At 39.1% G+C, this 23365-nt stretch overlaps 1 protein-coding gene across 7 annotated transcripts in view; it reads right to left on the bottom strand.

Moving 5' to 3' along the window:
• Positions 1-23365, bottom strand: part of CASD1 (CAS1 domain containing 1) — a 509685-nt gene that overhangs the window by 485032 nt on the left and 1288 nt on the right. For all 7 annotated transcript variants that reach the window (XR_007772766.1, XR_007772765.1, XM_050941706.1 and 4 more), the window contains exons 2-6: positions 10469-10565; positions 9426-9546; positions 5523-5567; positions 3852-3914; positions 2388-2432 (exon numbers count right to left, since the gene is read on the bottom strand). Coding sequence is in view for 5 of the 7 variants with exons in the window: in XM_050941706.1 (XP_050797663.1) it covers positions 2388-2432; positions 3852-3914; positions 5523-5567; positions 9426-9546; positions 10469-10565 (371 nt within the window). In the remaining 2 variants the exon portion in view is untranslated. The remainder of the gene's footprint in view (positions 1-2387; positions 2433-3851; positions 3915-5522; positions 5568-9425; positions 9547-10468; positions 10566-23365) is intronic.

The raw sequence follows: 23365 nt of genomic DNA, 5'->3' as shown, positions 1-23365 counted from the left end.
ATGCCAAGACCCCCAGGCCTCACTGAACATTGACAAATGCATAGCTGGAAACCAGTCTGGCTCATCTATGTGTTAGTATTATCAAAACAGGTATTAGATTTATAAAAATGTGTTTAGACCGTATGAAATTCTTGGAAGTTGTTGTATGCATTAATCTCACACATAATATCTGTGTCCCATGTTGTAAGGTAATTTTTAGGTGTTTTCTCTGAAACTATAAAGCCCCACAGTCAGGAGAGATGCATTAACATGTGTGAAATATTAGTTTACCACAAGAGGTGTCATCTCCTGCCCAATGAAACAAAGCTCACAGACATCAGTAAGCTATTGTGCAACATCAAGGGACAAAAGACTTTAATGACTGCTCCCCCACACCCATGAAGAGGAGACAGTACACAAACACTCATCCCATCAGCTTGAGTTTTGGGGAGAAGGGAATAAAAGTCCCTGTCAAGAAGAAATTGTTCTCTCTATGCTGCTTGAACTCTGAAGGGCAAAGACTTCTAAGCATAAGCAAGGGCCCCCAAACTGTTTAGCTTGGGTTAGCCCTAAAGGACATATAGAGCTTGCATATTACAACAGCTTCTATCATCTTCTGAAACTAAAGATTATAACTCGTTTGTATGTTTATCTGCTTTAATTCTGTAAATAACTCATTTTCCTTAGTTAATAATAGTTAATAAATCATTTTTTCCCTTAGTTAATGAATCTTCAGTTAGTTTATTATAGCATTGGCTACACACATTGTTTTTGGTTTGAGCTCTGAGATGCGACTGACTTAAGGAAAGTGATCGGTCATTTGAGCCTGGGAGTAGCCTGAATATCATTTTGATTTTTGGTGTAAGGCACCATCAGTCACAAAGGAAGGCTTGCCTGGGGTGGTAAGATAGACTGGAGTACCAAGGGGACTGTCTGTAACTCCACATCAAGGCTGTTATAGTTTTTGAGGAGTTTATGCTTGATACTTACTTGGTGAAATTTAAGCATAGAATCACAGTCAGTTTGGGGTTTGTGCCCTGGTTTCTAACAGTCAACCTTGATGCTGGTATTCACATTTGTGAGCACTCCAGACAGCTGACATATGGCTCTTGTGAACTTCTTGACTACATCATACTATATGTATACATCACCTCTGCTTGGAAACTTTTGGTGTCCAGAGGTTTATAGATTAGCAGGACTCTTAGACAGGTATTGTCTTCAAATTCACAGATCAAACAGCAGCACTTAAAACTTTTTGTTTGCAATGTACTATTCCTGAATTTGAGCCAGGGTGGACTGATTTAAACCAAACTGTTTAAATTGACAAATTTAATCATGATTTAAATCCGCAAACAGGAATCCTTGATTGAAACTGATGATTTAAATCACGTTTTGCATTTGTACTTTTCAGTTATTTTCCTAAAGAAAGGCTGATTCTTCTTAGTTGGTAATCATTAAAACATGATGAATTGCAACTAAGTATAGCCTTTACATTAAATTGGGGTATTTTTGCTAACCAAGATGATGTCATTAAAGGTGGGAGATAGTAGGAAGACTAGTTCATTTTCTAAAGTGGTGCTGACACTACTGGAAGTGGGAAGAGAATGAGGATTAGTCTACTCTACCAAGTAAAATGATGTAACTTACGTTGCTCAAGGGTGTGAAAAAGACATCCCCTGAGTGACACAAGTTACAGTGACCTAAGTACTGTACACACCCGCACTATGTCGGTGGCAGATGCTCTCCCATCGGCATAGTGCGTTTTCACCAGATGCACTACAGTGGCGCAGTTGCATCAGTGCTGCTGTGATGATGAAGCACTCTAGTGTAGACTTGCCCTGAGGTTCAGATTCCTGAATCAGGATGTCAAAACTCTCAGTCTCAGGAAGCACAGATACTGAGATGGCTCCTGGCAGCAGTAGAAAGGGGTATTCAACAAGTTGACAGAGCACAGAGTAAGTAAAAAGTAAAAAGTATAAAGAATGGATTCCTGGAAGGAAAACCTTGCAGACAGGACCATTATCAAGGTCAATATTTTTTCTGAAAACAATATTCATTAAAAATGTGATATTCAGTTGGCCAAATTATTAATAAAAATATTTAAATCGTTTATGAAGTACCTGGGCTATCTTCTCATAGGATTTGTTCTACATTTCATCCATGCATCAAGCCAAAACACAATTTTTAACAATGAAACGGTAATCAAATATTACTGTACATCATACATCTATATACAAATATTACTCTGATATTTTAAAAAGTATTGGTTATAACAAGAACAAGACAATTGGAATAGAAGATTGGCAATCAGTATATGTTTTCCCTTTACTTCCTCTTGTCACGTTTCTAGAAGCATACATATTCTCCTGTAAATTCTCACCAGAATGCCTACTGCATGAAAAGCTTACCGTAGCAGCGCCTGCTACAATTACATGAGGTTTTGCAATAGAACCCTAAAACACAAAGTAAAAGAGAGATTAGTCTTCTAAATATCTTCACAAGTCACTAAAAGCTATTATTCAATTTATTGCACAAGTTATTTAACATCTGTGCCTCGATTTTATCACATCTCAGCTGTCTTGTGAGGCTAAAGAATTTGTAAAGCAGTGAGATCCTCAGATGTAAGGTTATATGTAAGTGCAAAGTATCATTATGTTTCCATATGTTCAAAATCATGTATTGAGTTAGGCAATATTTAAGTTCTCTCTTTAAAAGCTATCCAGGCATCTACTCAGAAGATGCTATGCATTGCCAAATCACACAAACATGCATTATAGCAGCTCAAATAAATATTCTAGACATGTCTATTATTACGAAGTGGCCAATGACTGAAGATATTTGTCCATAAAAAAAAAAGAAAGAAATTTGTCTAAATAATTAAGTGATAATCATATTATTATTTGTAATATTGTTGTGTCTAAGAGTCCTATACATGGACAGGACCCTACTATGCAAGGTGCTGTACTAACACAGAACAAAGACAATCCCAGTCCCAAAAGAGTTTACAATCTAAATTTAACACAAGAGACAGGTAGAGGCAGATGGGGGGTGGGGGTTTACAAGAAAACAATGAGACAATATTAGCTAGCATGATAGGTAGTGGTCTCTGCACACCAGCAGCCTAACTGCTGTCAAGCGTTTTATAGCCATCACGGAAAAGGACAATTTTAAAGAAGGTTTTGAAGGCAGATAGAGAGGTAGCTTCACAGATTTTACAGGGAGTTCATCCCAAACCTAAGGGGCAGCATGGGAAAAAGCACAGAGATGTTCGTTTGAAAATTTAACAAGTGGGCAGTGGAGACTGGCATAATGGGCCATCATAGAATCATCAAAGGAAGAAACCCAGAAATGACAACTATTGTTTAGTAAGAGTCAATTTGTGAACAACTTGACTAATTATCAAGGGAGATACATATTCAAGTTGTTATACTTGTTAAGTATGGTAATTTGTTAACCAGCAATTTTAAAGAACACCTGACATGCCGGATAGCATAAAAACAAGAATCATAAGTATAACTAGTGCATAATTATAAGATCCAGTGCACCTCTCCAAGAGTTCACCAGATATTACAGAGCTGTGGGATTCTTTGGAGACTTTCATTTGAGCTCTAAACTTCTGAGTCCACACTGTGAATTTCTGCAGCTTGGGTTAGCTTGTTCTGCGTGAATACATCCTGTTGATATAATAGATGTAACACTATATCTTTTTAGAGGTCTTAGTGTACAACTTGATCTTAATTTTTTAAAATATTGTTCTCCTTCATCTACATTCAGAACTTCTACACAATATGAGTTAAGCACATGGAACAATAGGAGACTAGCTCCCTCAATCTGTTGGTATCTTCTAAAGTCAGTATATTTTTAGAACACACCTCAGTCCATGATTTGATACGTTGCTTCATAGAGCCATTAACTTCTGGATACCACAGGAAATCCTGTAAAAAGAATATATTAATACCTGTGAGTAAATTTAAGAGTAGCTCGTCATTTAGAAAATGCAGATGAATATCAAATACAAGCAATGCATTTCATACATGGAAAATTACACTGGTCCAAATTTTGCTTCATTTCTTTACTAGATTCATGGACCAATCATAGATGAAAGATTTGATATCTTAATCAGCCAGGAACAAAGGGTAAAATAAATGGGAGTTCTGTCATCTACTTCAACAGAGCCAAGATTTCACATAGAATCTAAATCTTTAAACCAGTTGGAAGCGAAGAGTCTCAGTTTTCCCAATAATATCAAGGACAGAAACAAATGTTTTAGGGTTTACAAAGGATCACATCAGTGTATTCTAGTTAATTTTTAGCTTCATTCTCCACACCTTTTAGCAACAGCTATCTTGCAAATCTCTGAACTAGAAAACCAATTTTCGGAAAGCTTAATATTCCAGATTTCAAACTATGATGAGTCCTAACATTTGGCACAAGCATTCCACATTACCGGCTTCTAAAAATGGAGCAGAGGGAAACAAAAAAAGGGCTAATGACTTGCACTTTATTAAAATCATTCTCCTTAATAAAAATAAAATCTCTCAATTAATCCAAAAGGTTTATGTAAAACTTTATTTGTACTTCAGCTAATGTTATTCCCTCTCTATGTAAGGCCCAAGCTGCTACTTGACATCATAAGTAGTTTCTGCTTCCCCAAACAAGAGGTACTACAGTCTCCTAAAAAGTACAGTGGAGACAATGTCATGTCAAAGAGAAAATATAAAACAAAGAACTGTAAGAAAACATTATAATGAAGGCAGAAAGACTGGCCTAACACAAAGTTCTCCTCCTGAATACAACACCAACCACTCTTTTAAAATCATAGCTCCCTTCAAAGTACCTAAGTAATCCACTCAACATGCACTCTCTTGATGAATTATATGGAAAGGAGTGGGAAAAAAGTAATGCTACTGAGGTCTTTGCAGGAGGAAGACCCCACTCTCAGACCACTGGGGATGGAGACGGAGAAGAGAGTTCTCCTGAAAACCTACCCACAATCCCCAAGTTTTTTTGTGTGTATGTGTTTTTTTTAAAACCTTCTACACTGGTGATGCACCTGGCTCGCTCTGTTACTGCAATCAAAGTGGATCCAGGGCAGAGAACTGGTTGGGGTGGCACAGAAAGCTCATCTGCATTTATCAAGTTATCACAAGCTACTTTTATTTGAAGGGCCAATTATGAGATCTGATGAGAGGACTAATATTGCATGTCAATAGTTATTGTCACTACTATTGAGTCCAAAGCTCCTGTAAGATAATGGAAATGATTGGGGAAAAACACACACACCTCAAAGGACCTTACTCAGATTTCACTAAACTTTAAGATACAAATCTTAGGGATGAGGGTGGGGGTTGAGGGTAGGGGATTGAATCCAATCATAAATGGTCCTGAGCACCTGCAATCCTGATTGACTTCTGTTTAATTTGTGACTGATCAGTATCTCTGAAAAGAGGTCCTTAATTGTTTCCACCAGAAGTATAGAGGGAGCATATAAAATTATACATTGATTATTATAGCTTGGAGCTTATTACCACAAAAAAACTTACCACTTTAATTGATGCAGATTTGTCTTCAGAAAGAATGTTTCCATGCTGCCAAAATAAAAAATAAGTTAAACTTGTTCTACTGGAAGGTAATGTATGTTCGAATACTGATCCCTCTCATCTCTAGAGCCCTGCAAATCTGCGGATATTCATGGACCATTTTTGTGGATCAGGTGCAGATACAAGTTTTGTATCCACACAGAGCTCTATTCGTCTCCCATCTAAGGCCTCATTTGTACTAGGAAACACTTCTTAGTATAACTCCTAGAGGAGACAGTTTATACCAGAAAAATAGTTCTTTTGTCTGTACAGCTTATACCACTTCCCGGAGGAAATAAGATATACTAGCAAAAGTTGTTTTTTGGTTTTTTGTTGCTGGTGTAACTGATTTTTTTCATGCTCCTAACTGATATAGCTATGCTGGCAAAGCTCTGAAATGTGTCTCATGAATATGGTGCTATGCCCCCCAGCAGCTCCTGGGAACACCAGAGCTTTCTATTACCAAATGATTCAAAAAGTCTGAAATATTTCCTTTTTACACATCACTATTTTCCTTAATATTCCTCTCAAAGGGCTGAAATCGAAACAAAACATTTTCCTCTCATATTTCCCTGGTCTATACCACTAGTATGCCTTCTTTCCTGCTCCCCCTGTACTCTAACAGCTGAACCAATTTTGCTCAAAGTTTCCAGAAAAAAATAAAATCACCACAGGCAGAAATCAAGCCTGGAGTATGTAATTCATAATGTATTGACTGAAAACAGGAGATTAGAATGGAATAAGTTAGGCATCCTTAATTACAGTAGACACAAATACTCAACATTAAACTGAGTTGTATATCAGTTTCAATGCCTGAAACAGAAAGGACAAGTACACTTTCCCTCCACAAACTGAGCTGAGGTGCCATAGACAAATATACCTATTCTTTCTCCATAAGCCAGTGATTCCCCATACTCAGCCATCCTGAAACTTCAGATATCTTCCGAAGTCTATTAAATGCACTGTTACCCCATCAGTTTCACAAGCATTTGATACAAAGGTCTTCCAGCTCAAAACCAACCTAACTACTCCTCCCCACCAAACTCTCACATTTGCCAAACTACTCCCCACACTTCTGGCAAGCAATCCAACACCAACCCCAAGGCTAGGAAAACTCCTGTTATCCAATCAGCCAAACGTCTGGCTTTGACAAGTGAAATTTAATTACATGCTGCCTGTCAGACAGACTGCTATTGTGCATTTAAATACCCTGGATGTATTAAATAATTGGCAAGTATGATAAATGAAGGGGAGGGCAGAGCTCCCTTTATGGACACCCAGCCAGCCAGCAGCTATAAAATCCCTCTTAGTAGCTGTTGTCTAATTGATCTACCTGTAAACAGTTAAAAAGTCTCACTGCTATGCATAAGTAAAAGGAAGTGAGTGGACACTTGGACAAAAGAGCCAATGGGAAGTCTAGAACTTTCTAAAATTGAAAAACAACTCCCCTTTGTCGGTCTGTGGTTGTTCTCCAGGAAGAGACAGCTAGGGCTGCAGTTATGCTGTAAGAAGCTTGGGCCCAGGTATGAAAAATACTCAGTATCATACTTGGCAACTACTCATTTGAACCCCAGGTATGTAAGGAGATCAGGAAATGTCTAGGAAGACACAATTAGGTTTCTCTATTTATTTATTTATTTATGGCTTAGGGTTAGCCCAGAGGAGTCCACAAGTGTTTTTCTTTTGCTTGTAACCTTTAAGCTGGACCTCAAGAAAGCTATTCTTGATGCTTAATCCTTGTAGCTTTTATTTTTTAAATCTAGCAAAAGCCTAAATTCCCAGATGCATTTTTCTTTTTTTCTTTCTATTAATAAAGTTCGCCTTTTTTAAGACCAGAACTGGATTTTTGTGTCTTAAGAGGTTTGTGCACATGTTGTTTAATTAGCTGGTGGCAACAGCTGATTTCCTTTTTCCCCTCTCTCTCAGCTCTTCCCCAGAAGGGTGGGGAGTGAAAGGGCTTGAGGGTACCTCACAGGAAGGAATTCCCAAGTGCACCTTCCTGGGGTCTCAAAAGGATTCTGCACTTGGGTGCTGGCAGCATCTACCACTCCAAGGTCAGAGAAAAGCTGTAAGCTTGGAAGTTTAATACCAGCCTGGGGCGGTAAGTATTAATTTTTAGAGTCCTTCAGGGCCCCAACCTTCTGCACTCGAAGTGCCAGAGTGGGGAATCAGCCTTGACAACAAGTCTGACCTGAAGCTGAATACAAACCCTGAACAGCAGACGAAGTTAATGATTTGGGTGTCTGATAGACTATAGTGATATAGTCTATCTCTGGCTCCACTTAGCAAGCTGTGCTTTACACTTATCTTCAGAAAATGAACACACAATTGTATTTCAGTGGCATTTACAAGGAAGGCAAGGCAGAAAGCTATTTTTAATTTCAGCCCCAATCAGACTTGTATATCAGTCAATGCATCTAGGATTTCAGTGCAGATTAAATCAGCAATTAACCTTTCAAGAAGTGACTTACAACAAGACTTGAATTAATTAATACCGTCTAAAAGAACAAAACAAAACACTAGCATAGATCAGACTGAGCTCCCTTTACTGGTGGCTCATCAGCTTGCTATGAGGAGACCCTTCCTTTGGTTCTCTGGGTGCTTTAAGCCTCTGAAGTCTGAACAAAGTCCACTGTACCTGTCTTTGGGTTCCTAGGGACATCTCTAGAGCATAGATCTTCTGTCTAGGCTGCAACCATGTGGCCCAGCTTCCTAGCCCCTCTGATATCACTGCTGACTCCTCAGCTCCCACCGCCCCCCAAGCTTAAACACACCCTTTCCCAGAACTTCAAAGGTGTAAGCATTCTAGTTTCCACTCTTCAAAGTGCCACATGGTAGGTGTAACATATAACAGATATGAACATGTTATTGCTCTTTACTTAAGCATGACAAATACATAGAGGGTATAGATCATATAGAAAACAACACATCGCCCCTCACTGTAGCTCACTCTTCCTTTGGAGGGTCATCTATGTTCAGACAGATAGATGGACAGGAGGAACCTGCCTCAATCTCATCCAGTTCTTGCAGCTGTCTCCCACATCTTAAACTGGTGAAAGATTATCAAAGAACTCCCAACAGAGCAGCTTTTGTAACCTTCCAGTCCCTCTTTCAGGTGACCTCCTGATCAGCCTCCTCAGGTGACCAGAGCCCAATATCAGATGACTTTGTTACCAAGTGACCCCCTCCCCATCTAGCCAATTCTTGGAGTAGACATTATCTTACTATCTAAGATGTTTGTACTTGAACAGAGGACCATACCAATTTAACAACTGTCTATTGTTAATCCTGCATCACTATGCCTTGGCATTTCAGTCCAATATGGAGGTAAAGAGATCACTGAGAAGGCACCTTGTCCCTACATTCAAAACAGAGTTTCCAGCTTGGTAAATATACATAGAGAGAGTTCATAATCTCACAGAGAATTCATAAATTCCACAGATTTCCAAGTCATCACACACTGTGACAGCCATATTTTCTCATCAGAAAAACAAATCTCACTTAGTTGCCATTGGACAGGCCACCTTAGCTGAATAGCCTAGGAAAGAAAACTAACATCTGCTGAACCCTCCCTCTGCAAACTTCCCACTTCACTTCTCAGGATGCCAAACATTCCTGTTATCACCCTCTGACAATTGCTTGGGCCCAATCTCCCTATCGAGTGCTTGATTTGTTTCTCTGCAGAACTATGCCACATGGTGCCCTTTCCTGAATGTTAGGGTAGCAAGTAGTATTATTTCCCAACAAATGCCCATTCCAGACATCAAAGTCCTTAGAAAACACCCAGTTTCTGGTGTTTTCAACCTGGAAATTAAGTGAAGTTTTAACAGTTAAGTGACAAATTGGCAGGGAAAAAGTTAGTCTTACCTTGTTTCCTTCTTCCTTGACTTGAGGATTTATGAGTTTTACAAAAGAATAAAACAACTGGCGAATTCTGGAATCTCCTATAAATGCAATATGTTTATCTAGGAGGCAGCTTTTGGCTTCACTGCAAAAACAAACAACATTACAAAATTAACATATTACATTATTTAAGGAATCAATTTAATGAAGGAAACTGACAATTCCTTAGAAGGAAATCCTGAATGTTATACAGAAAATTCTAAAACATTACATCTAACTCTAAAGAATTGTTTGTTTTTTTTAAAATACTGAATGCATTACATATAACAAGGGATAAGTATGAAATAAGGCACCATCCTGATTATTTGATTACACAAATTACTGTAGGCATGAAAGGACTTCCTTTCCCATTGGGTGGCGCTGAAAATAATCAAAAAAAGACTGAGAAGTTGTATAACTTTATTAAATAATAGAATAATTTTGAGCAATAAAGGTATTTGTCATGGTTTCTATATTAAGTGAATGAAGAGAAAAGTGATAGGTACTTTTATTTCTCAACATTATTTAGTACATTTTCTTATTTAAAAAATTCTAAAACTACTAACTATTTGGGATATTATAACTAAAAATCGTATTTTACCTTGAAATCACAATTTGAAACCATATATAAAACGTGAAAATCTGTTTACTGGACTGCAATCTTTTCAGTCCCTATAGCCTTGAACTCTCTCTAAATTCTTCAGAACAAACAAAATGTGCAGTATAAATTATTACTACCACTCTTATCTATTTATATTTAGTAGCACGATCCTATTATGCTTAGCGCTCTAGACACATAATGAAAAGACTATCCGCCACAAAGGACTTACACTAAGGACCCTTTTCTGATCTCTGATAAATTATGTATTTCACTGTAATCCATTTAAAAACAGATGCAAGCATGAAGACAGTCAAAGGAGAAGAGGCTATAGGGGCTGAAAAGATTGCAGTCCAGTAAACAGATTTCTTACTACCTTTCCCTGCAGAGAATAGAATAAAAATAAAAGAATGTAAGGTGATATCCTTACCTATTTTTATATTTATGCATCATACAACTGTGGGGCTGCCATACATTTTCCCCAAGAAATCTCCCACTGGAGAGAAGATATTCGCACGTATCATCACCTTAAAAAAAAATTACATTAGAGTTAGAATCCCACTACAAAATGTATCATGCAATATCTTAATCATCAACTACTTTATTTTTAAAAAAATAAATAGTTGATGTTTGGACCACAAAAAGATAAGAAATCATTAGCACTAACTAGAGCCAAGTATACTGTAAGGAGGTCCCGCACAAACTTTTCCATGTAATTTTGCCATTTATTGCATCTCACTTCTATCTGAAAACATTTCTCTGTCCGCAGCCAGATGGTGACGATTGCATAATTTCTACTAAGGAGCAGGTTGTGAAGTGAACTAGATTAATACTTGGGCCTCCAGAGTTAAAAGAACAGAGCATCAATCTACTTCGCCACCTATCATCCTACAATTTTAACAACATAAGGTGAAGTGATTAACATATTAGTACTCTAATATAATGCTCCTCTGTAAAGATTTAGTATATACTTTGAGTATTTTATATAGAATCTAAGTCTAAAAAATAAATGTGCAGGATTATCTGTTCGTATCTGCTTGCTTAAAATGTAATAACCACCTTAAAGCAGGTGGAATTATATCTCAGTGTTTCAGCAGAAAAAGGTTTGCATAGGAATTCTCTGCAGCCTCCAATTCTGCACTGCAGTCAGCTCCTTCAGTCTAAAAGTTGCAAACTAAGGGTAAGCTACAGAGATGGTGTTTTTTGTTCTTCAAGCTCAAGCAAATTAACATCTTAGGTATGAAACCAATAAATAAGGCCTCTTTAAAATTGTTATGAATACCTGGGCCTCAAGAAAAGGGAAAGTTTGCTGCTGTTGCCAAGATATTTTTCCAATGAAGCAATATTGAAAAAGTTACAAGTAGTTATGAAATTTCTCCCAAAAAAGAAAAAATAAATGATATTCATGGACACTAGACGTTCATTCAGAATGATTCTAAAGTGCTTTACAAACTATTTAGGAATCACCGGTTTATAGTCAGTCCTCTATAAAGTAAAATGCACCCGCTATTTAGCAGTTCACAGCAACATTACATACTCGAAAAATGTAGTTATCTGAACTGGAATTTGTTCTGGACATCGGGATTAGCCATCTTAGTCTTGAGAAGACTACTATGAGATTTTTGGTTACCACTAGCCTAAACCTCAATTGTGCATCTCATCCAAAAGAAGACACCAACTGTACAGTGTCCTCAAACACTGACTCAAAGAGAAAGGCTACCTAATGAATCACCACCATTTCATGAAAAAACCTGGGATTTCTTTGGAGGTGTTCTAAGTACTGACCTGGCCAAATTCTGCTTAGCTTGAAAAGTATGGCAAGATCGCAGCCTCTGCAGTAACTAACAAAATTCTCACATATGTAAACTAGACTTTGTTCTAATAGCTTAAACCTTAGACTTGGGTTCACAGTATGGAAAAATCATATAGAATTTTTATGTGGAGAGCAGAGTTTCAGCAAAGTCAACTGAACACTAGTTTCTTATAGCATGGCACTAGAGAGAAGAACACTAGAGGGGATATTTATTTCAGTATTTTTCTATAACTAAGTTACAGGAAAATCCGTAGGAAAGAGACACAGTGTGCTGAAATTGCTTAATATGATCTTAAACACAGATCACTTGACGATCTGCACTGAGACAAGAGGCAGTGGAAGAGGAAGGGAAAAATAAGCACACTGAATAAAGAAAGGCTATTTTCTTGTCAGAGTATTTTACTCAGATAGCAGTAGATTCACATGGCGATGATGTAGCTGTGGTGGCATACAGAGTGGACCCATTTCCTTTTCCTCTCCTGACTAATTTTCATTAGACAGAATTGCTTGGGGTCTGTTTTTAATTTGATATACCTCCCCCAACCTGTATCTTCAGTTTTCTAAGTTCAACTTTGAGACAACTCCTCATTGGTCCCAATTTAGGGTAGTGTTGCAGAATAGCTGCATGTATTTCAGTGTTGGGTGAAGATATATTAATTAAAAAAATTAATACATAATTAAAATGGACAGTGTATATGAAAGGAGTCTAACTTATAACCCTCCACCCTGAAAATAAAGTAAGGTTTTCACAGAATAGCTCTTCTACCTCAAAAATGAATAGTTAAGGCATGCAAATGATGACTTATGCTATACATTTCTTCTCTTGTCCTATGCAAGTTACATCTCCCACCCAATCTAAACTATGCCCCCTTTTGTTCTGAAATAATATACTGCTGGATATTCTTCGGAAAAATAATATGCCACTTAAAATATTAAAACAAAAAAAATACTTTTGCATTATATTTCCTGGTTGTTGAAGACCTGAGGTATTTTCAACCTTACTAGTCTTCTAATTAAAAAAAAAAAAGGGGTGGTGGTGGTGTTTAAATTTAGTATTAATGATATTCTTGATATATGTATAAATATGTAAAGGTTATATGACATACAAATTGTAAAAAAACATATTTAAGATGCAGAATAATAAAGGAATACAAAAGGACAGTGAAACCTTTTGATTGAACAAAAACATTTATTAAATTACATTGATTAACTAATAAAATTCTCAATATATGCACTTTCACATTAGTACAGCCATGACAAAATAAAGTGAATTCTTACGAAAGGTAAAACAAAATTTAAAGTATCAAAGAAAAAGCTCATATGGGCGAATTCAGCTACAAATGGAAGATTATTTCCTTGTACCATGAGTTCAAATCATAAGCTCCCACATACCTATTCACAATATTAAATAGGTAACAACATGAATTCATGTCTACTTGCTTTAGATGGTGAAATCACATAAATGTCACATAATAGCTCAGTCCCTAACATTTTGCTATATACTCTGTCATGAATATCATCACAGTATTTCCTGCAAAATGTGAAATCTACAAATGTCACTCATATGCTTTTTTTTGCAGTGTAGTAGTCGTAATGCTGGTCCCAGAATAGAGAGAGAGAGGGAGAAAAAGAAAAGGCTGGTGATGTAATATTGTTTATTGGACCAATTTATTCGGTTGGTGAAAGGGACAAGCTTTTGAGCTTCACAGGGCTCTCCTTCAGATCTCTGGTGTTTCCAGGAGCCTTCTTATGTGGGGAGTGAAGAACCATAGATGATGCGACTCCCTGCCTTATATAGCTTTTGCATATGGCAAGAACCCTGTGTTCCAAAGCTTGGTTCCCAGACCAGTCTGTGGAAAAATACTGACATCCCAAGATGGAGTCCAGCATCATGTGGCCTGGTCATATGTCTTTATTGAGTCATAGTAGCCATCACTCAGGGCTGTCTGTAGCATTCTCAGGAATGCTCACCAGGTGGGAGATAAACTTCTCCTATGGCCTATTGTTCTCCCTAATGGCTCATTGCCCTGAATAGGCCCTTCACAACCACCTATCTAGACTGAAAGCATCTGTCCAGTGGGAGCTACCCAGGTGTTAACTACATTTGAAATACATATACACAGTCAATATTCATAACTTCAGATAAAAAAATACATGCACAGATAGAATAATCATATTAAGCTAATCATAACTTTTCCAATGACACCTTATATGACTTATCTTGCATGCTATAATCATATCATATCATCACTATGAAGAATATGGGGTACAGTGGCACACCATTTTTTAAACTGATTATGGTGTCCAGGAAGTTGATGCTGCTATGGGTATGTTCTAGAGGGTCTGAGAGAGGGGTTGTAGTTTAAAATTTGTGGTGGAAGTCTGTAAGGGAGCTAAGATCATCCGTCCAAAGGATGAAAATATCATCTATGTATCTCAAGTATATTATTGGTTCTGTGGTGTATTTTTCCATAAATTCTTCCTCAAGGTGGCCCCAGAAGAGATTGACATATTGGGGAGCCATCCTAATACCCATGGTTGTTCCCACAGTTTGGATAAAGCATTTGTTGTTAAATGTGAAGTTGTTGTGGCAGAGGATGAAATGGATGAGTTTGGCAATGTTTAAGGTGGATTTCAGAGCACTGTACACTGCAATTAATATAAATATTCCTACAAAGAACTGAACTTTGTAGACACTGAAAACTAATAGGAGATGCATCCTGAATACATAAAAAAACAATTGCCAAGTTTTTCTGCTTTTGTATTACTAAATGTGTGCGTCTTTCCCAGCCTGCTCTAAACACAGTCCACAAACACACACACACTTCACAGCATTTGGTTTTATTAAACAGAAATTTAAACACAAGGTAAAAAGTTCAACTCATATCTTCTTTCAAGGCATGGCTGCTCCTAAGGTTCCTATAGTTTATCAGATGTAGGTGGTTCAGATAACAAACCACTGTCATAACTTTCCTACTCAGATCTGAACCTTAGAGTTCAGAATATGAGAAGCTAGCATGAAACCTCCAAACTTAATTACCAGCTTGGATCTGATATCGCTGCCACCAGCCAGAAAATTCCAGTGTCTGGCTCACTCTGGTCTCCCCAAAACCTTCCCTGGGGGACCCCAAGACTCAGATGCCCTGAGTCTCACCACAAAGGGAACTAACCCACTTCCCTTCCCGCTCTTTACCTCCTCCCAGATTTCCCCGCCCTGGGTACTCTAGGAGATTCCCTGCTTCAAGTCCTTGAAACACAAGCACCGAGAAATCAAATCTCTCTCTCCTCTCACCCAGAGGTTATGCAAATTCAGGCTTAGTAAATCTAACACAGAGATTTTCCCCTCTCCCTTCATTCCTTAGCCTTAACCAGAAAAAAAACCTCAAACAGGTCTTAAAAAGAAAGCTTTATATAAAAAGGAAGAAAAAGATATAAAAATGGTCTCCGTATCAAGGTGACAATATACAGGGTCAATGGCTTAAAAGAAAAAATGAATAAACAGCCTTATTCAAAAAGAATACAATTTAAAACATTCCAGCAACTACACACATGTAAATACAAAAAAAAACAAAAAACCTATTGTCTTACTAGCCTTGTACTTACAACTTTGAAACAGAAGATTAGAAAGCCAGGAGATAGAAAGATCACTCTCAGAGCCGATAGGGCCAAAGACAAAAAACACCCGCCCAAAAACTTCCCTCCCTTGACATTTGAAAAATCTTGTTTTCTGATTGGTCCTCTGGTCAGGTGTATGGTTCCCTTTGTTAACCCTTTACAGGTAAAAGAACATTAACCCTTAGCTATCTGTTTATGACAACCACCTGCACCACTGATTCAGTAAAACTCAACATCCCCCAGCAGAGTGCATTCACAGATAAATGCATGAGCTTGTTACATTGAGGAATCCAGCCAGATATCCTTGTTGTCATGATCCACCTGATTTACACCTAGTTTAGTGTTATGTATCTTAACTCTGTATTTCCTGGTTTTCAGAGGTTTGAATGCAGCTGAACTCAACATTATAGACTCATAGACTCTAGGACTGGAAGGGACCTCGAGAGGTCATCGAGTCCAGTCCCCTGCCCTCATGGCAGGACCAAATACTGTCTAGACCATCCCTGATAGACATTTATCTAACCTACTCTTAAATATCTCCAGAGTTGGAGATTCCACAACCTCCCTAGGCAATCTATTCCAGTGTTTAACTACCCTGACAGTTAGGAACTTTTTCCTAATGTCCAACCTAAATCTCCCTTGCTGCAGTTTAAGCCCATTGCTTCTTGTTCTATCATTGGAGGCTAAGGTGAACAAGTTTTCTCCCTCCTCCTGATGACACCCTTTTAGATACCTGAAAACTGCTATCATGTCCCCTCTCAGTCTTCTCTTCTCCAAACTAAACAAACCCAATTCCTTCAGCCTTCCTTCATAGGTCATGTTCTCAAGACCTTTAATCATTCTTGTTGCTCTTCTCTGGACCCTCTCCAATTTCTCCACATCTTTCTTGAAATGCGGTGCCCAGAGCTGGACACAATACTCCAGTTGAGGCCTAACCAGCGCAGAGTAAAGCGGAAGAATGACTTCTCGTGTCTTGTTTACAACACACCTGTTAATGCATCCTAGAATCACGTTTGCTTTTTTTGCAACAGTATCACACTGTTGACTCATATTAAGCTTGTGGTCCACTATGACCCCTAGATCTCTTTCTGCCATACTCCTTCCTAGACAGTCTCCTCCCATTCTGTATGTGTGAAACTCATTGTTCCTTCCTAGGTGGAGCACTTTGCATTTATCTTTATTGAACTTCATCCTGTTTACCTCAGACCATTTCTCCAACTTGTCCAGATCATTTTGAATTTTGACCCTGTCCTCCAAAGCAGTTGCAATCCCTCCCAGTTTGGTATCATCCGCAAACTTAATAAGCGTACTTTCTATGCCAACATCTAAATCGTTGATGAAGATATTGAACAGAACCGGTCCCAAAACAGAACCCTGCGGAACCCCACTTGTTATACCTTTCCAGCAGGATTGGGAGCCATTAACAACTACTCTCTGAGTACGGTTATCCAGCCAGTTATGCACCCACCTTATAGTAGCCCCATCTAAATTGTACTTTCCTAGCTTATCTATAAGAATATCATGCGAGACTGTATCAAATGCCTTACTGAAGTCTAGATATATCACATCCACCGCTTCTCCCTTATCCACAAGGCTCGTTATCCTATCAAAGAATGTTATCAGATTAGTTTGACATGATTTGTTCTTTACAAATCCATGCTGGCTATTCCCTATCACCTTACCACCTTCCAAGTGTTTGCAGATGATTTCTTTGATTACCTGCTCCATTATCTTCCCTGGCACAGAAGTTAAACTAACTGGTCTGTAGTTTCCTGGGTTGTTTTTATTTCCCTTAACATTCTATTATTTTTATTTATTATTTGTATTAACATAGCACCTAGAACCCCTAGTCTTGGACCAGGGCCTCATTCTGCTAGGCACTGTACAAATACAGAACAAAAAGATAGAATGTAAGCTTTCTGGCAAGGGACTAAGTATGAGACAAGAGACAACAGATGGATACATATAGGCAGATGAGTAAAAAAACACGAGACAATATCTAGTTGTTAACATGACAGATGGTGGTCCCAGCACACTGGCACCCTAACCAATGCCATGTGTTTTTTGTAGGCATCATAGCAAAGGAGAGTTCTGAGAAGGTTTTGGAAGGAGAATAATGAATTAGTTGTGCAGATATTTATGGGGAGTACTTCCCAAGTGTAAGGAATAGCATGGGAGAAAGCACAGAGGCATTTATTTGGAAATGTAACCAAGCATCTGATGTAGGCTGGCAGAACGGGCCCAGAAAAACATGACACAGATTGACAACTTTAACTCTCCATAAAAAAAGGTTTGGGGCAGTTAATAATGCATGTTAAACAAACAAACAAAAAAAAACCTCAGCACTTCCACGTTCCACAGATCAGCTATTTCCATTCACTGACTCTCACTCCTGGGCAATAATTAAACTGGTTACAGAAGGCACTAGATGGATGTTTGTACTTTCAGTGAGTCCCTGTATCATCTGTTCATCCCTCATCTCTCTGCTGGTATAGCCCGGTCCTCCCTCCCCAACCCTCCTCCCCATGGAGGGGTAGGCATCAGTGGAGGGCCTACTGACTGAGGAACTGGACAGAGGATGCAGAAACAGTGCAGGGACTAAGAGTCAGTGGGGCATGTTTTAAAGTGGGGACAGAAATGCAGGGTATGGATATGGGTGGTTTATGCTAGTTAAAGTAGTTTAGGGGTATGCTGGACCCTCAGTAGTTGTGCCACAGTGCAACCCTGAAGGATGAAGCATGGCAACGGGTAAGAGCTCTCCCAACCCCCCATACTCCCTGCACTGCCCCAATACTCCATAGTCCTTAGATTTGCGCACACACACACACAAAAAAGATATAAAAAACTGAAAATGTTATGAGTAACTCATGTTAACCAATGCACAACATCCCTAACCCCTTGAAAAATAACCCAACTAGCTTTTCTTTGTTCACAATCACTCCTATTGTTCAGGAAACAGCCAAAGACCAAAATGACATATCCTAAGTGCTTATTAGCCTTTCATCTTCCTCTATTTAATTAATGCTAGTTTCCTTCACAGTACGTACTTCTACTTTAGAGCACTTACAAACCTCGGCTCTAAAACCAGAAACTTTGGTCTAGGGGCAAAACTTCCAAAAACAGCCCCAGTAGAATGCAGGAAGAAAGCGGCTAACGTGCATAACACACTTTTTTTTGAAAGCTGCTGAGGGTAGGGCTGAAACTCAGAATGTTTGCATATGGCTCAGGCTCAATGACCAGAGCATGTCACCCTGAGCTACCCAATTACTATGACAACAGAGCCCAACTTCAACAGAAGCCTAGACTTGCTACATAAACACAATTCACTCTCTTTGGTTCATCAGTTAGGGTCAACCCAATCTGGAATAGTCAACTTAATTTTCCAATAACTTCTTTAATTTTGCTCCCCACCCCCACATCCCCCGGAAGGGGGGAGAGGAAAAGGGGGACAGTGGATACTGTAAAGTGCTGAGATAAATCCTGAGCATGTAAGATAAGATCAGAGAAGATAAGATCCATAGTTTGAGCTCCAGGTGTTGACAAGTAAATGTTTTAAGAACCAAGTGATTTTGTAAACATTTGATGGGGGGGGGGGGAGAGAAGGAGGAACAGTATTTGTGCAATCCCTTGCTCAAATGACTCCAAATTTGGACCACTACCCCTGCCTCACAACCCCAAAATGAACAACAATTTTTAAGGCAATTGAGCCAGAACCTGGATTTTAGGACATGTCTACACTGCAATCAGGACGTATGATTGCAGCATGCGTAAGCGTAAGCAGACTAGCTCACTAAGGGTATGTCTACATTACAAAATTTGGTCGATTTAATATAAGTCGATTTTTTAGAAATCGATTTGATACAGTCGATTGTGTGCGTCCTCACTAAGCGCATTAAGTCTGCAGTGTGCGTCCACAGTACCGAGGCTAGCGTCGACTTTTGGAGCGTTGCACTGTGGTAGCTATCCCACAGTATCCGGAGTCTCCACCACCCATTGGAATTCTGGGTTGAGAGGCTGTAGTGCTGCCAGTGAACAGTGCTCCAGGCAGCGCGGTAAGCGGGCAGGGAGCTGGGAGGGAGGGGTTGGATAGAAGGCAGGAGAGTTCAGGGTGGTGGTCAGGGGGCGGGAGTGTGGCTGGTGGTCAGGGGGGAAACAGGAGGTTGAATGGGGGCAGGAGTCCCAGGGGGCAGTTGGGAAGGAGGGAGGGGTTGGATGGGGCAGGGGTCCCGAGGGGGGGCCATCAGGAATGAGAGGAGGGGTTGGATGGGGCAATGGGGGTCTGGGGGGGCATATAGGAGGTGGGGGCTGGGCCACGACCTCCTCCCCTAACCAGCCCTCCATATAATTTACCAAACGCGATGCAGCCCTCAGGCCAGAAAGTTTGCCCACCCCCGATCTAGTCCTATATTCTTGTAAGTACACAATTAATTTAAAAGTTTGGGTTTTTTAAGTAGCATAGAAGAGGAATAAAAAACATTTTTATTGGCTGCAGCAAATTATTAATGCACAATCTTCTGATTTCTCTCAAAAAACACATGCAATCTTCTTAACCTTTTAAGGTTTTCTATGATCAGCAGTGCTTTGTGTTATCTAACAAACTCATATCCAATCCTGTGACATTTTCTCTTCCTCATACAGCTCAATTTCACTTTATGTGAAAACTTGAGAAGTTAGCAAAGAGTGATTGTGACGTTGCACTCTATATGATTTTATAAAAATATGCTAATGAGTGTGAATATAATGTAACTGGAATATGCTTCATGCAAAAGGTCTCTTGTAAGGTTTCATTACAACGCTTATAATCTACTGAATGTGGTCATCCTATTTGTATAAATGCATCACTCTTGTATCTGAAACTAGAAATATGAAACATAACTCTGAGGTCCTACTATAGTTATGCAAAGTGTGGGCCATTAATGGTGGTTTGGAATCTTTATGGCTCCCATTAACCAGGACAATTATCTGTAGATGGCTCTGTTTTACTTGTAAGTCTTTCTGTACACGTGTGTGCTGGCAAGTGCGTAATGAAGCCTTACAGTAACATGTTATGTCACCTGTACTGGAATCCATCTTTAACCTGGTGTTTTTCCATTTAGAAGGAGGGGTGGGAACCCAGAGAGGGACAAAGGATACTTGCCTTATGCAAAAGATATATAAGTGGGTGGAAGAGAAATCCCCTACCTACCACCTGAGCTGGAACAAGGGCTGTACCAGGGGAAAGGACTGTGCCCAGACTAGGAAGGCATCCAATCTCTGAAAAACTTATTGAAACATCTCTGAGGGTGATATTTTATCTGTGTTTAGTTTTACTACTGTATTAGGCATAGACTTGCAGGTTTTATTTTATTTTACTTCGTAACTCACTTTGTTCTGTCTGCTATTACTTGGAACCACTTAAATCTTACTTTCTGTATTTAATAAAGTCACTTTTACTTATTTATTAACCCGGGGGGGGCAAACAGCTCTGCATATCATTATCAGTGTTATAGAGGGTGAACAATTTATTAGTTTACTCTGTATAAGCTTTAAGGGTAAAACAGATTTATTTGGGCCCCATTGGGAGTTGAGCATCTGAGTGTTAAAGGCAGGAACACTTCTTAAGTGGCTTTCAGTTAAGTCTGCAGCTTTTGGGGCACGTGGTTCAGACCCTGGGCCTGTGTTGGAGCAGACTGGAGCGTCTGGCTCAACAAGACAGGGTGCTGGAATCCCCAGCGGGCAGGGAAAGAAGGGGCAGAAGTAGTCTTGGCACATCAGTTGACAGCCCCAAGGGGGTTTCTGTGATCCAACCCAACACAGTGATTATTTATCAACCTTTGGAAAACAGCAGACATTTTGCTGGTTTTGCTTTGTACACAGACACCCTCTCCACACCCTATCCCTAGCCCGCCTCTACCCACACAGGTGTGTTCATTACATTCCTTGACATCTCTGAAACAGACTGAGCCTATATGGAAAAATGTGGAAGTGTACTACACCGTTAGAACAGTTTCACTGGCAGTACAAGAGTGAAAGTGGTAGCATAATAGGACACAAGCACTTTTACCATTCTTAGCTAACTGTGCACTGAGTTCAATTTTCACATGTCCAATTTTCCTACTGTAGACAAGGCCTACTGCGCTGTATTGTGGATAAAGTTCCTACTTTACCGATAGGACTGTGCAGCAGAATTGTGTGTGTAAACTAGAAATAGATGATGAGATCCCTTTAAATTTTTCACTGCTGTTTATGGAATATGCTGGATTTGCAACACTGGAACTTAAATGTTCTAATTATCCATTGAACAGGCACCAGTGCAAGTTTCTCTGTAGTGTCCTGCCAAAATAACTCAACCTTAAAATGGGTCATTTCAAATGATAAAGAAACTGACCTATGTTTGTACTCTCTCATCCCTTGGCTCTTCCACTAAGAAAAAAAAAATCTACCTATCTAGTTGTGACATTATCTGATTAAAATATGACCATGTAGATCATCGTTGCTACCACTGTTATATAATTTCAACAAATCTTGTACAAAGTATGTCAAGTAAGAGTCTATGGAAAGATTATGATTTGCTGAATATGATTATGCTATTTGTACGCATGTATTATTTTTGTATCTGAAATTATGAATATTAACTATGTATCTGTATTTCAAATGTTTGGTTCTGTGGTAACACCCACAAGGTATTCAGACTGCACATCTTGAAGGGACTATTCAAGTTAAATGACCCATCAAGGAACACTGAACTCACAATGCACCACGGAAGACGTCCATCCACCTGATGGACTTTCACGTGAATGTTCTGACTAGAGTATGGGTAATAGCCTTCACTAAACAAAACATGAATGGACATGTGACTTGCCTATCTGACTCCAAACACCATACTGTTACCTGTAATTGTACACAATGTAGAACAATGGGTTCCCTTTCACTTGGCAGAAGCTATAAAAGGCCCTGGAAACATCTCCATTTTGTCCTCCTCAAACCTCTGGATTATGGACTTGTATTAATGGGAGCATTCTAACCAAGGGACTGAGGACCTTCCAATGATTTGGAAGCAACCAGAGACAAGCCAGCAGTTTATTTCATCACTGCTACAAGCCTGATCCAAGAACTTTGCACTTATTGTATGTATTTGATTCCGTTAACCAATTTTAACTCTCACCTCTCTTGTTTTATAAATAAACCTTTAGATACTAGCTACTAAAGGATTGGCAACAGTATGATTATTGGGTAAAGATCTGAGTTATATATTGACCTGGGTATGCAGCTGGTCCTTTGGGATCAGAAGAACCCTTTTGTTTGATGAAATTGGTTTTAAAGAACCACTCATCATTAAGTCTAGGTGTCTGCGTGTGACTCCAAGACTGGAATACCTAAGGAGGCTGCATTTCTGACTTCTTGTAAGCCAGTGCAGTGAGACAGAAGTTTACTTTTGTTGCTGGATTGGTATATCATGGAAGAATAACCACCGTTTTTAGAGCATCTGCCCTTTTTCCAGCAGCTTGTCCTGAATTTGGTACTCTCAATTGTGACCCACAGAGACACAGTGACACTAGTATCTTATTTGCTTTCATCAAACAGGGCATTTGTGACAGTGATTTTTGGGTTTAGATCAATTGTTCACAGGGAACAAGGGCATATCTCAAACAATTAAGATTTTACGCCAATATTACTATTTCAGTCAAGGATCTGATTTTTTTCCAAGCCAAAATAATTATACTGATATTGTGGTCTGAAAGTAGTTATACAGCATAGGTTCCAGTATGGGAACGAACAATATTGGTATAAGTACTGTATTTTTACCGAGGCACAACTGCATCCACTGGAAGGGGGACTGTACCACTTAAACTATACCAGTATAGTTAAAGCAGTACAACTTGCGTGCTTACACAAAGTTGTTCACTTTGGGTTCCAACC

The sequence above is a fragment of the Gopherus flavomarginatus genome, chromosome 2, assembly GCF_025201925.1.
Source record: "Gopherus flavomarginatus isolate rGopFla2 chromosome 2, rGopFla2.mat.asm, whole genome shotgun sequence".
NCBI lineage: Eukaryota > Metazoa > Chordata > Testudines > Testudinidae > Gopherus > Gopherus flavomarginatus.
This window is presented reverse-complemented; position numbering and strand designations above follow the sequence as displayed.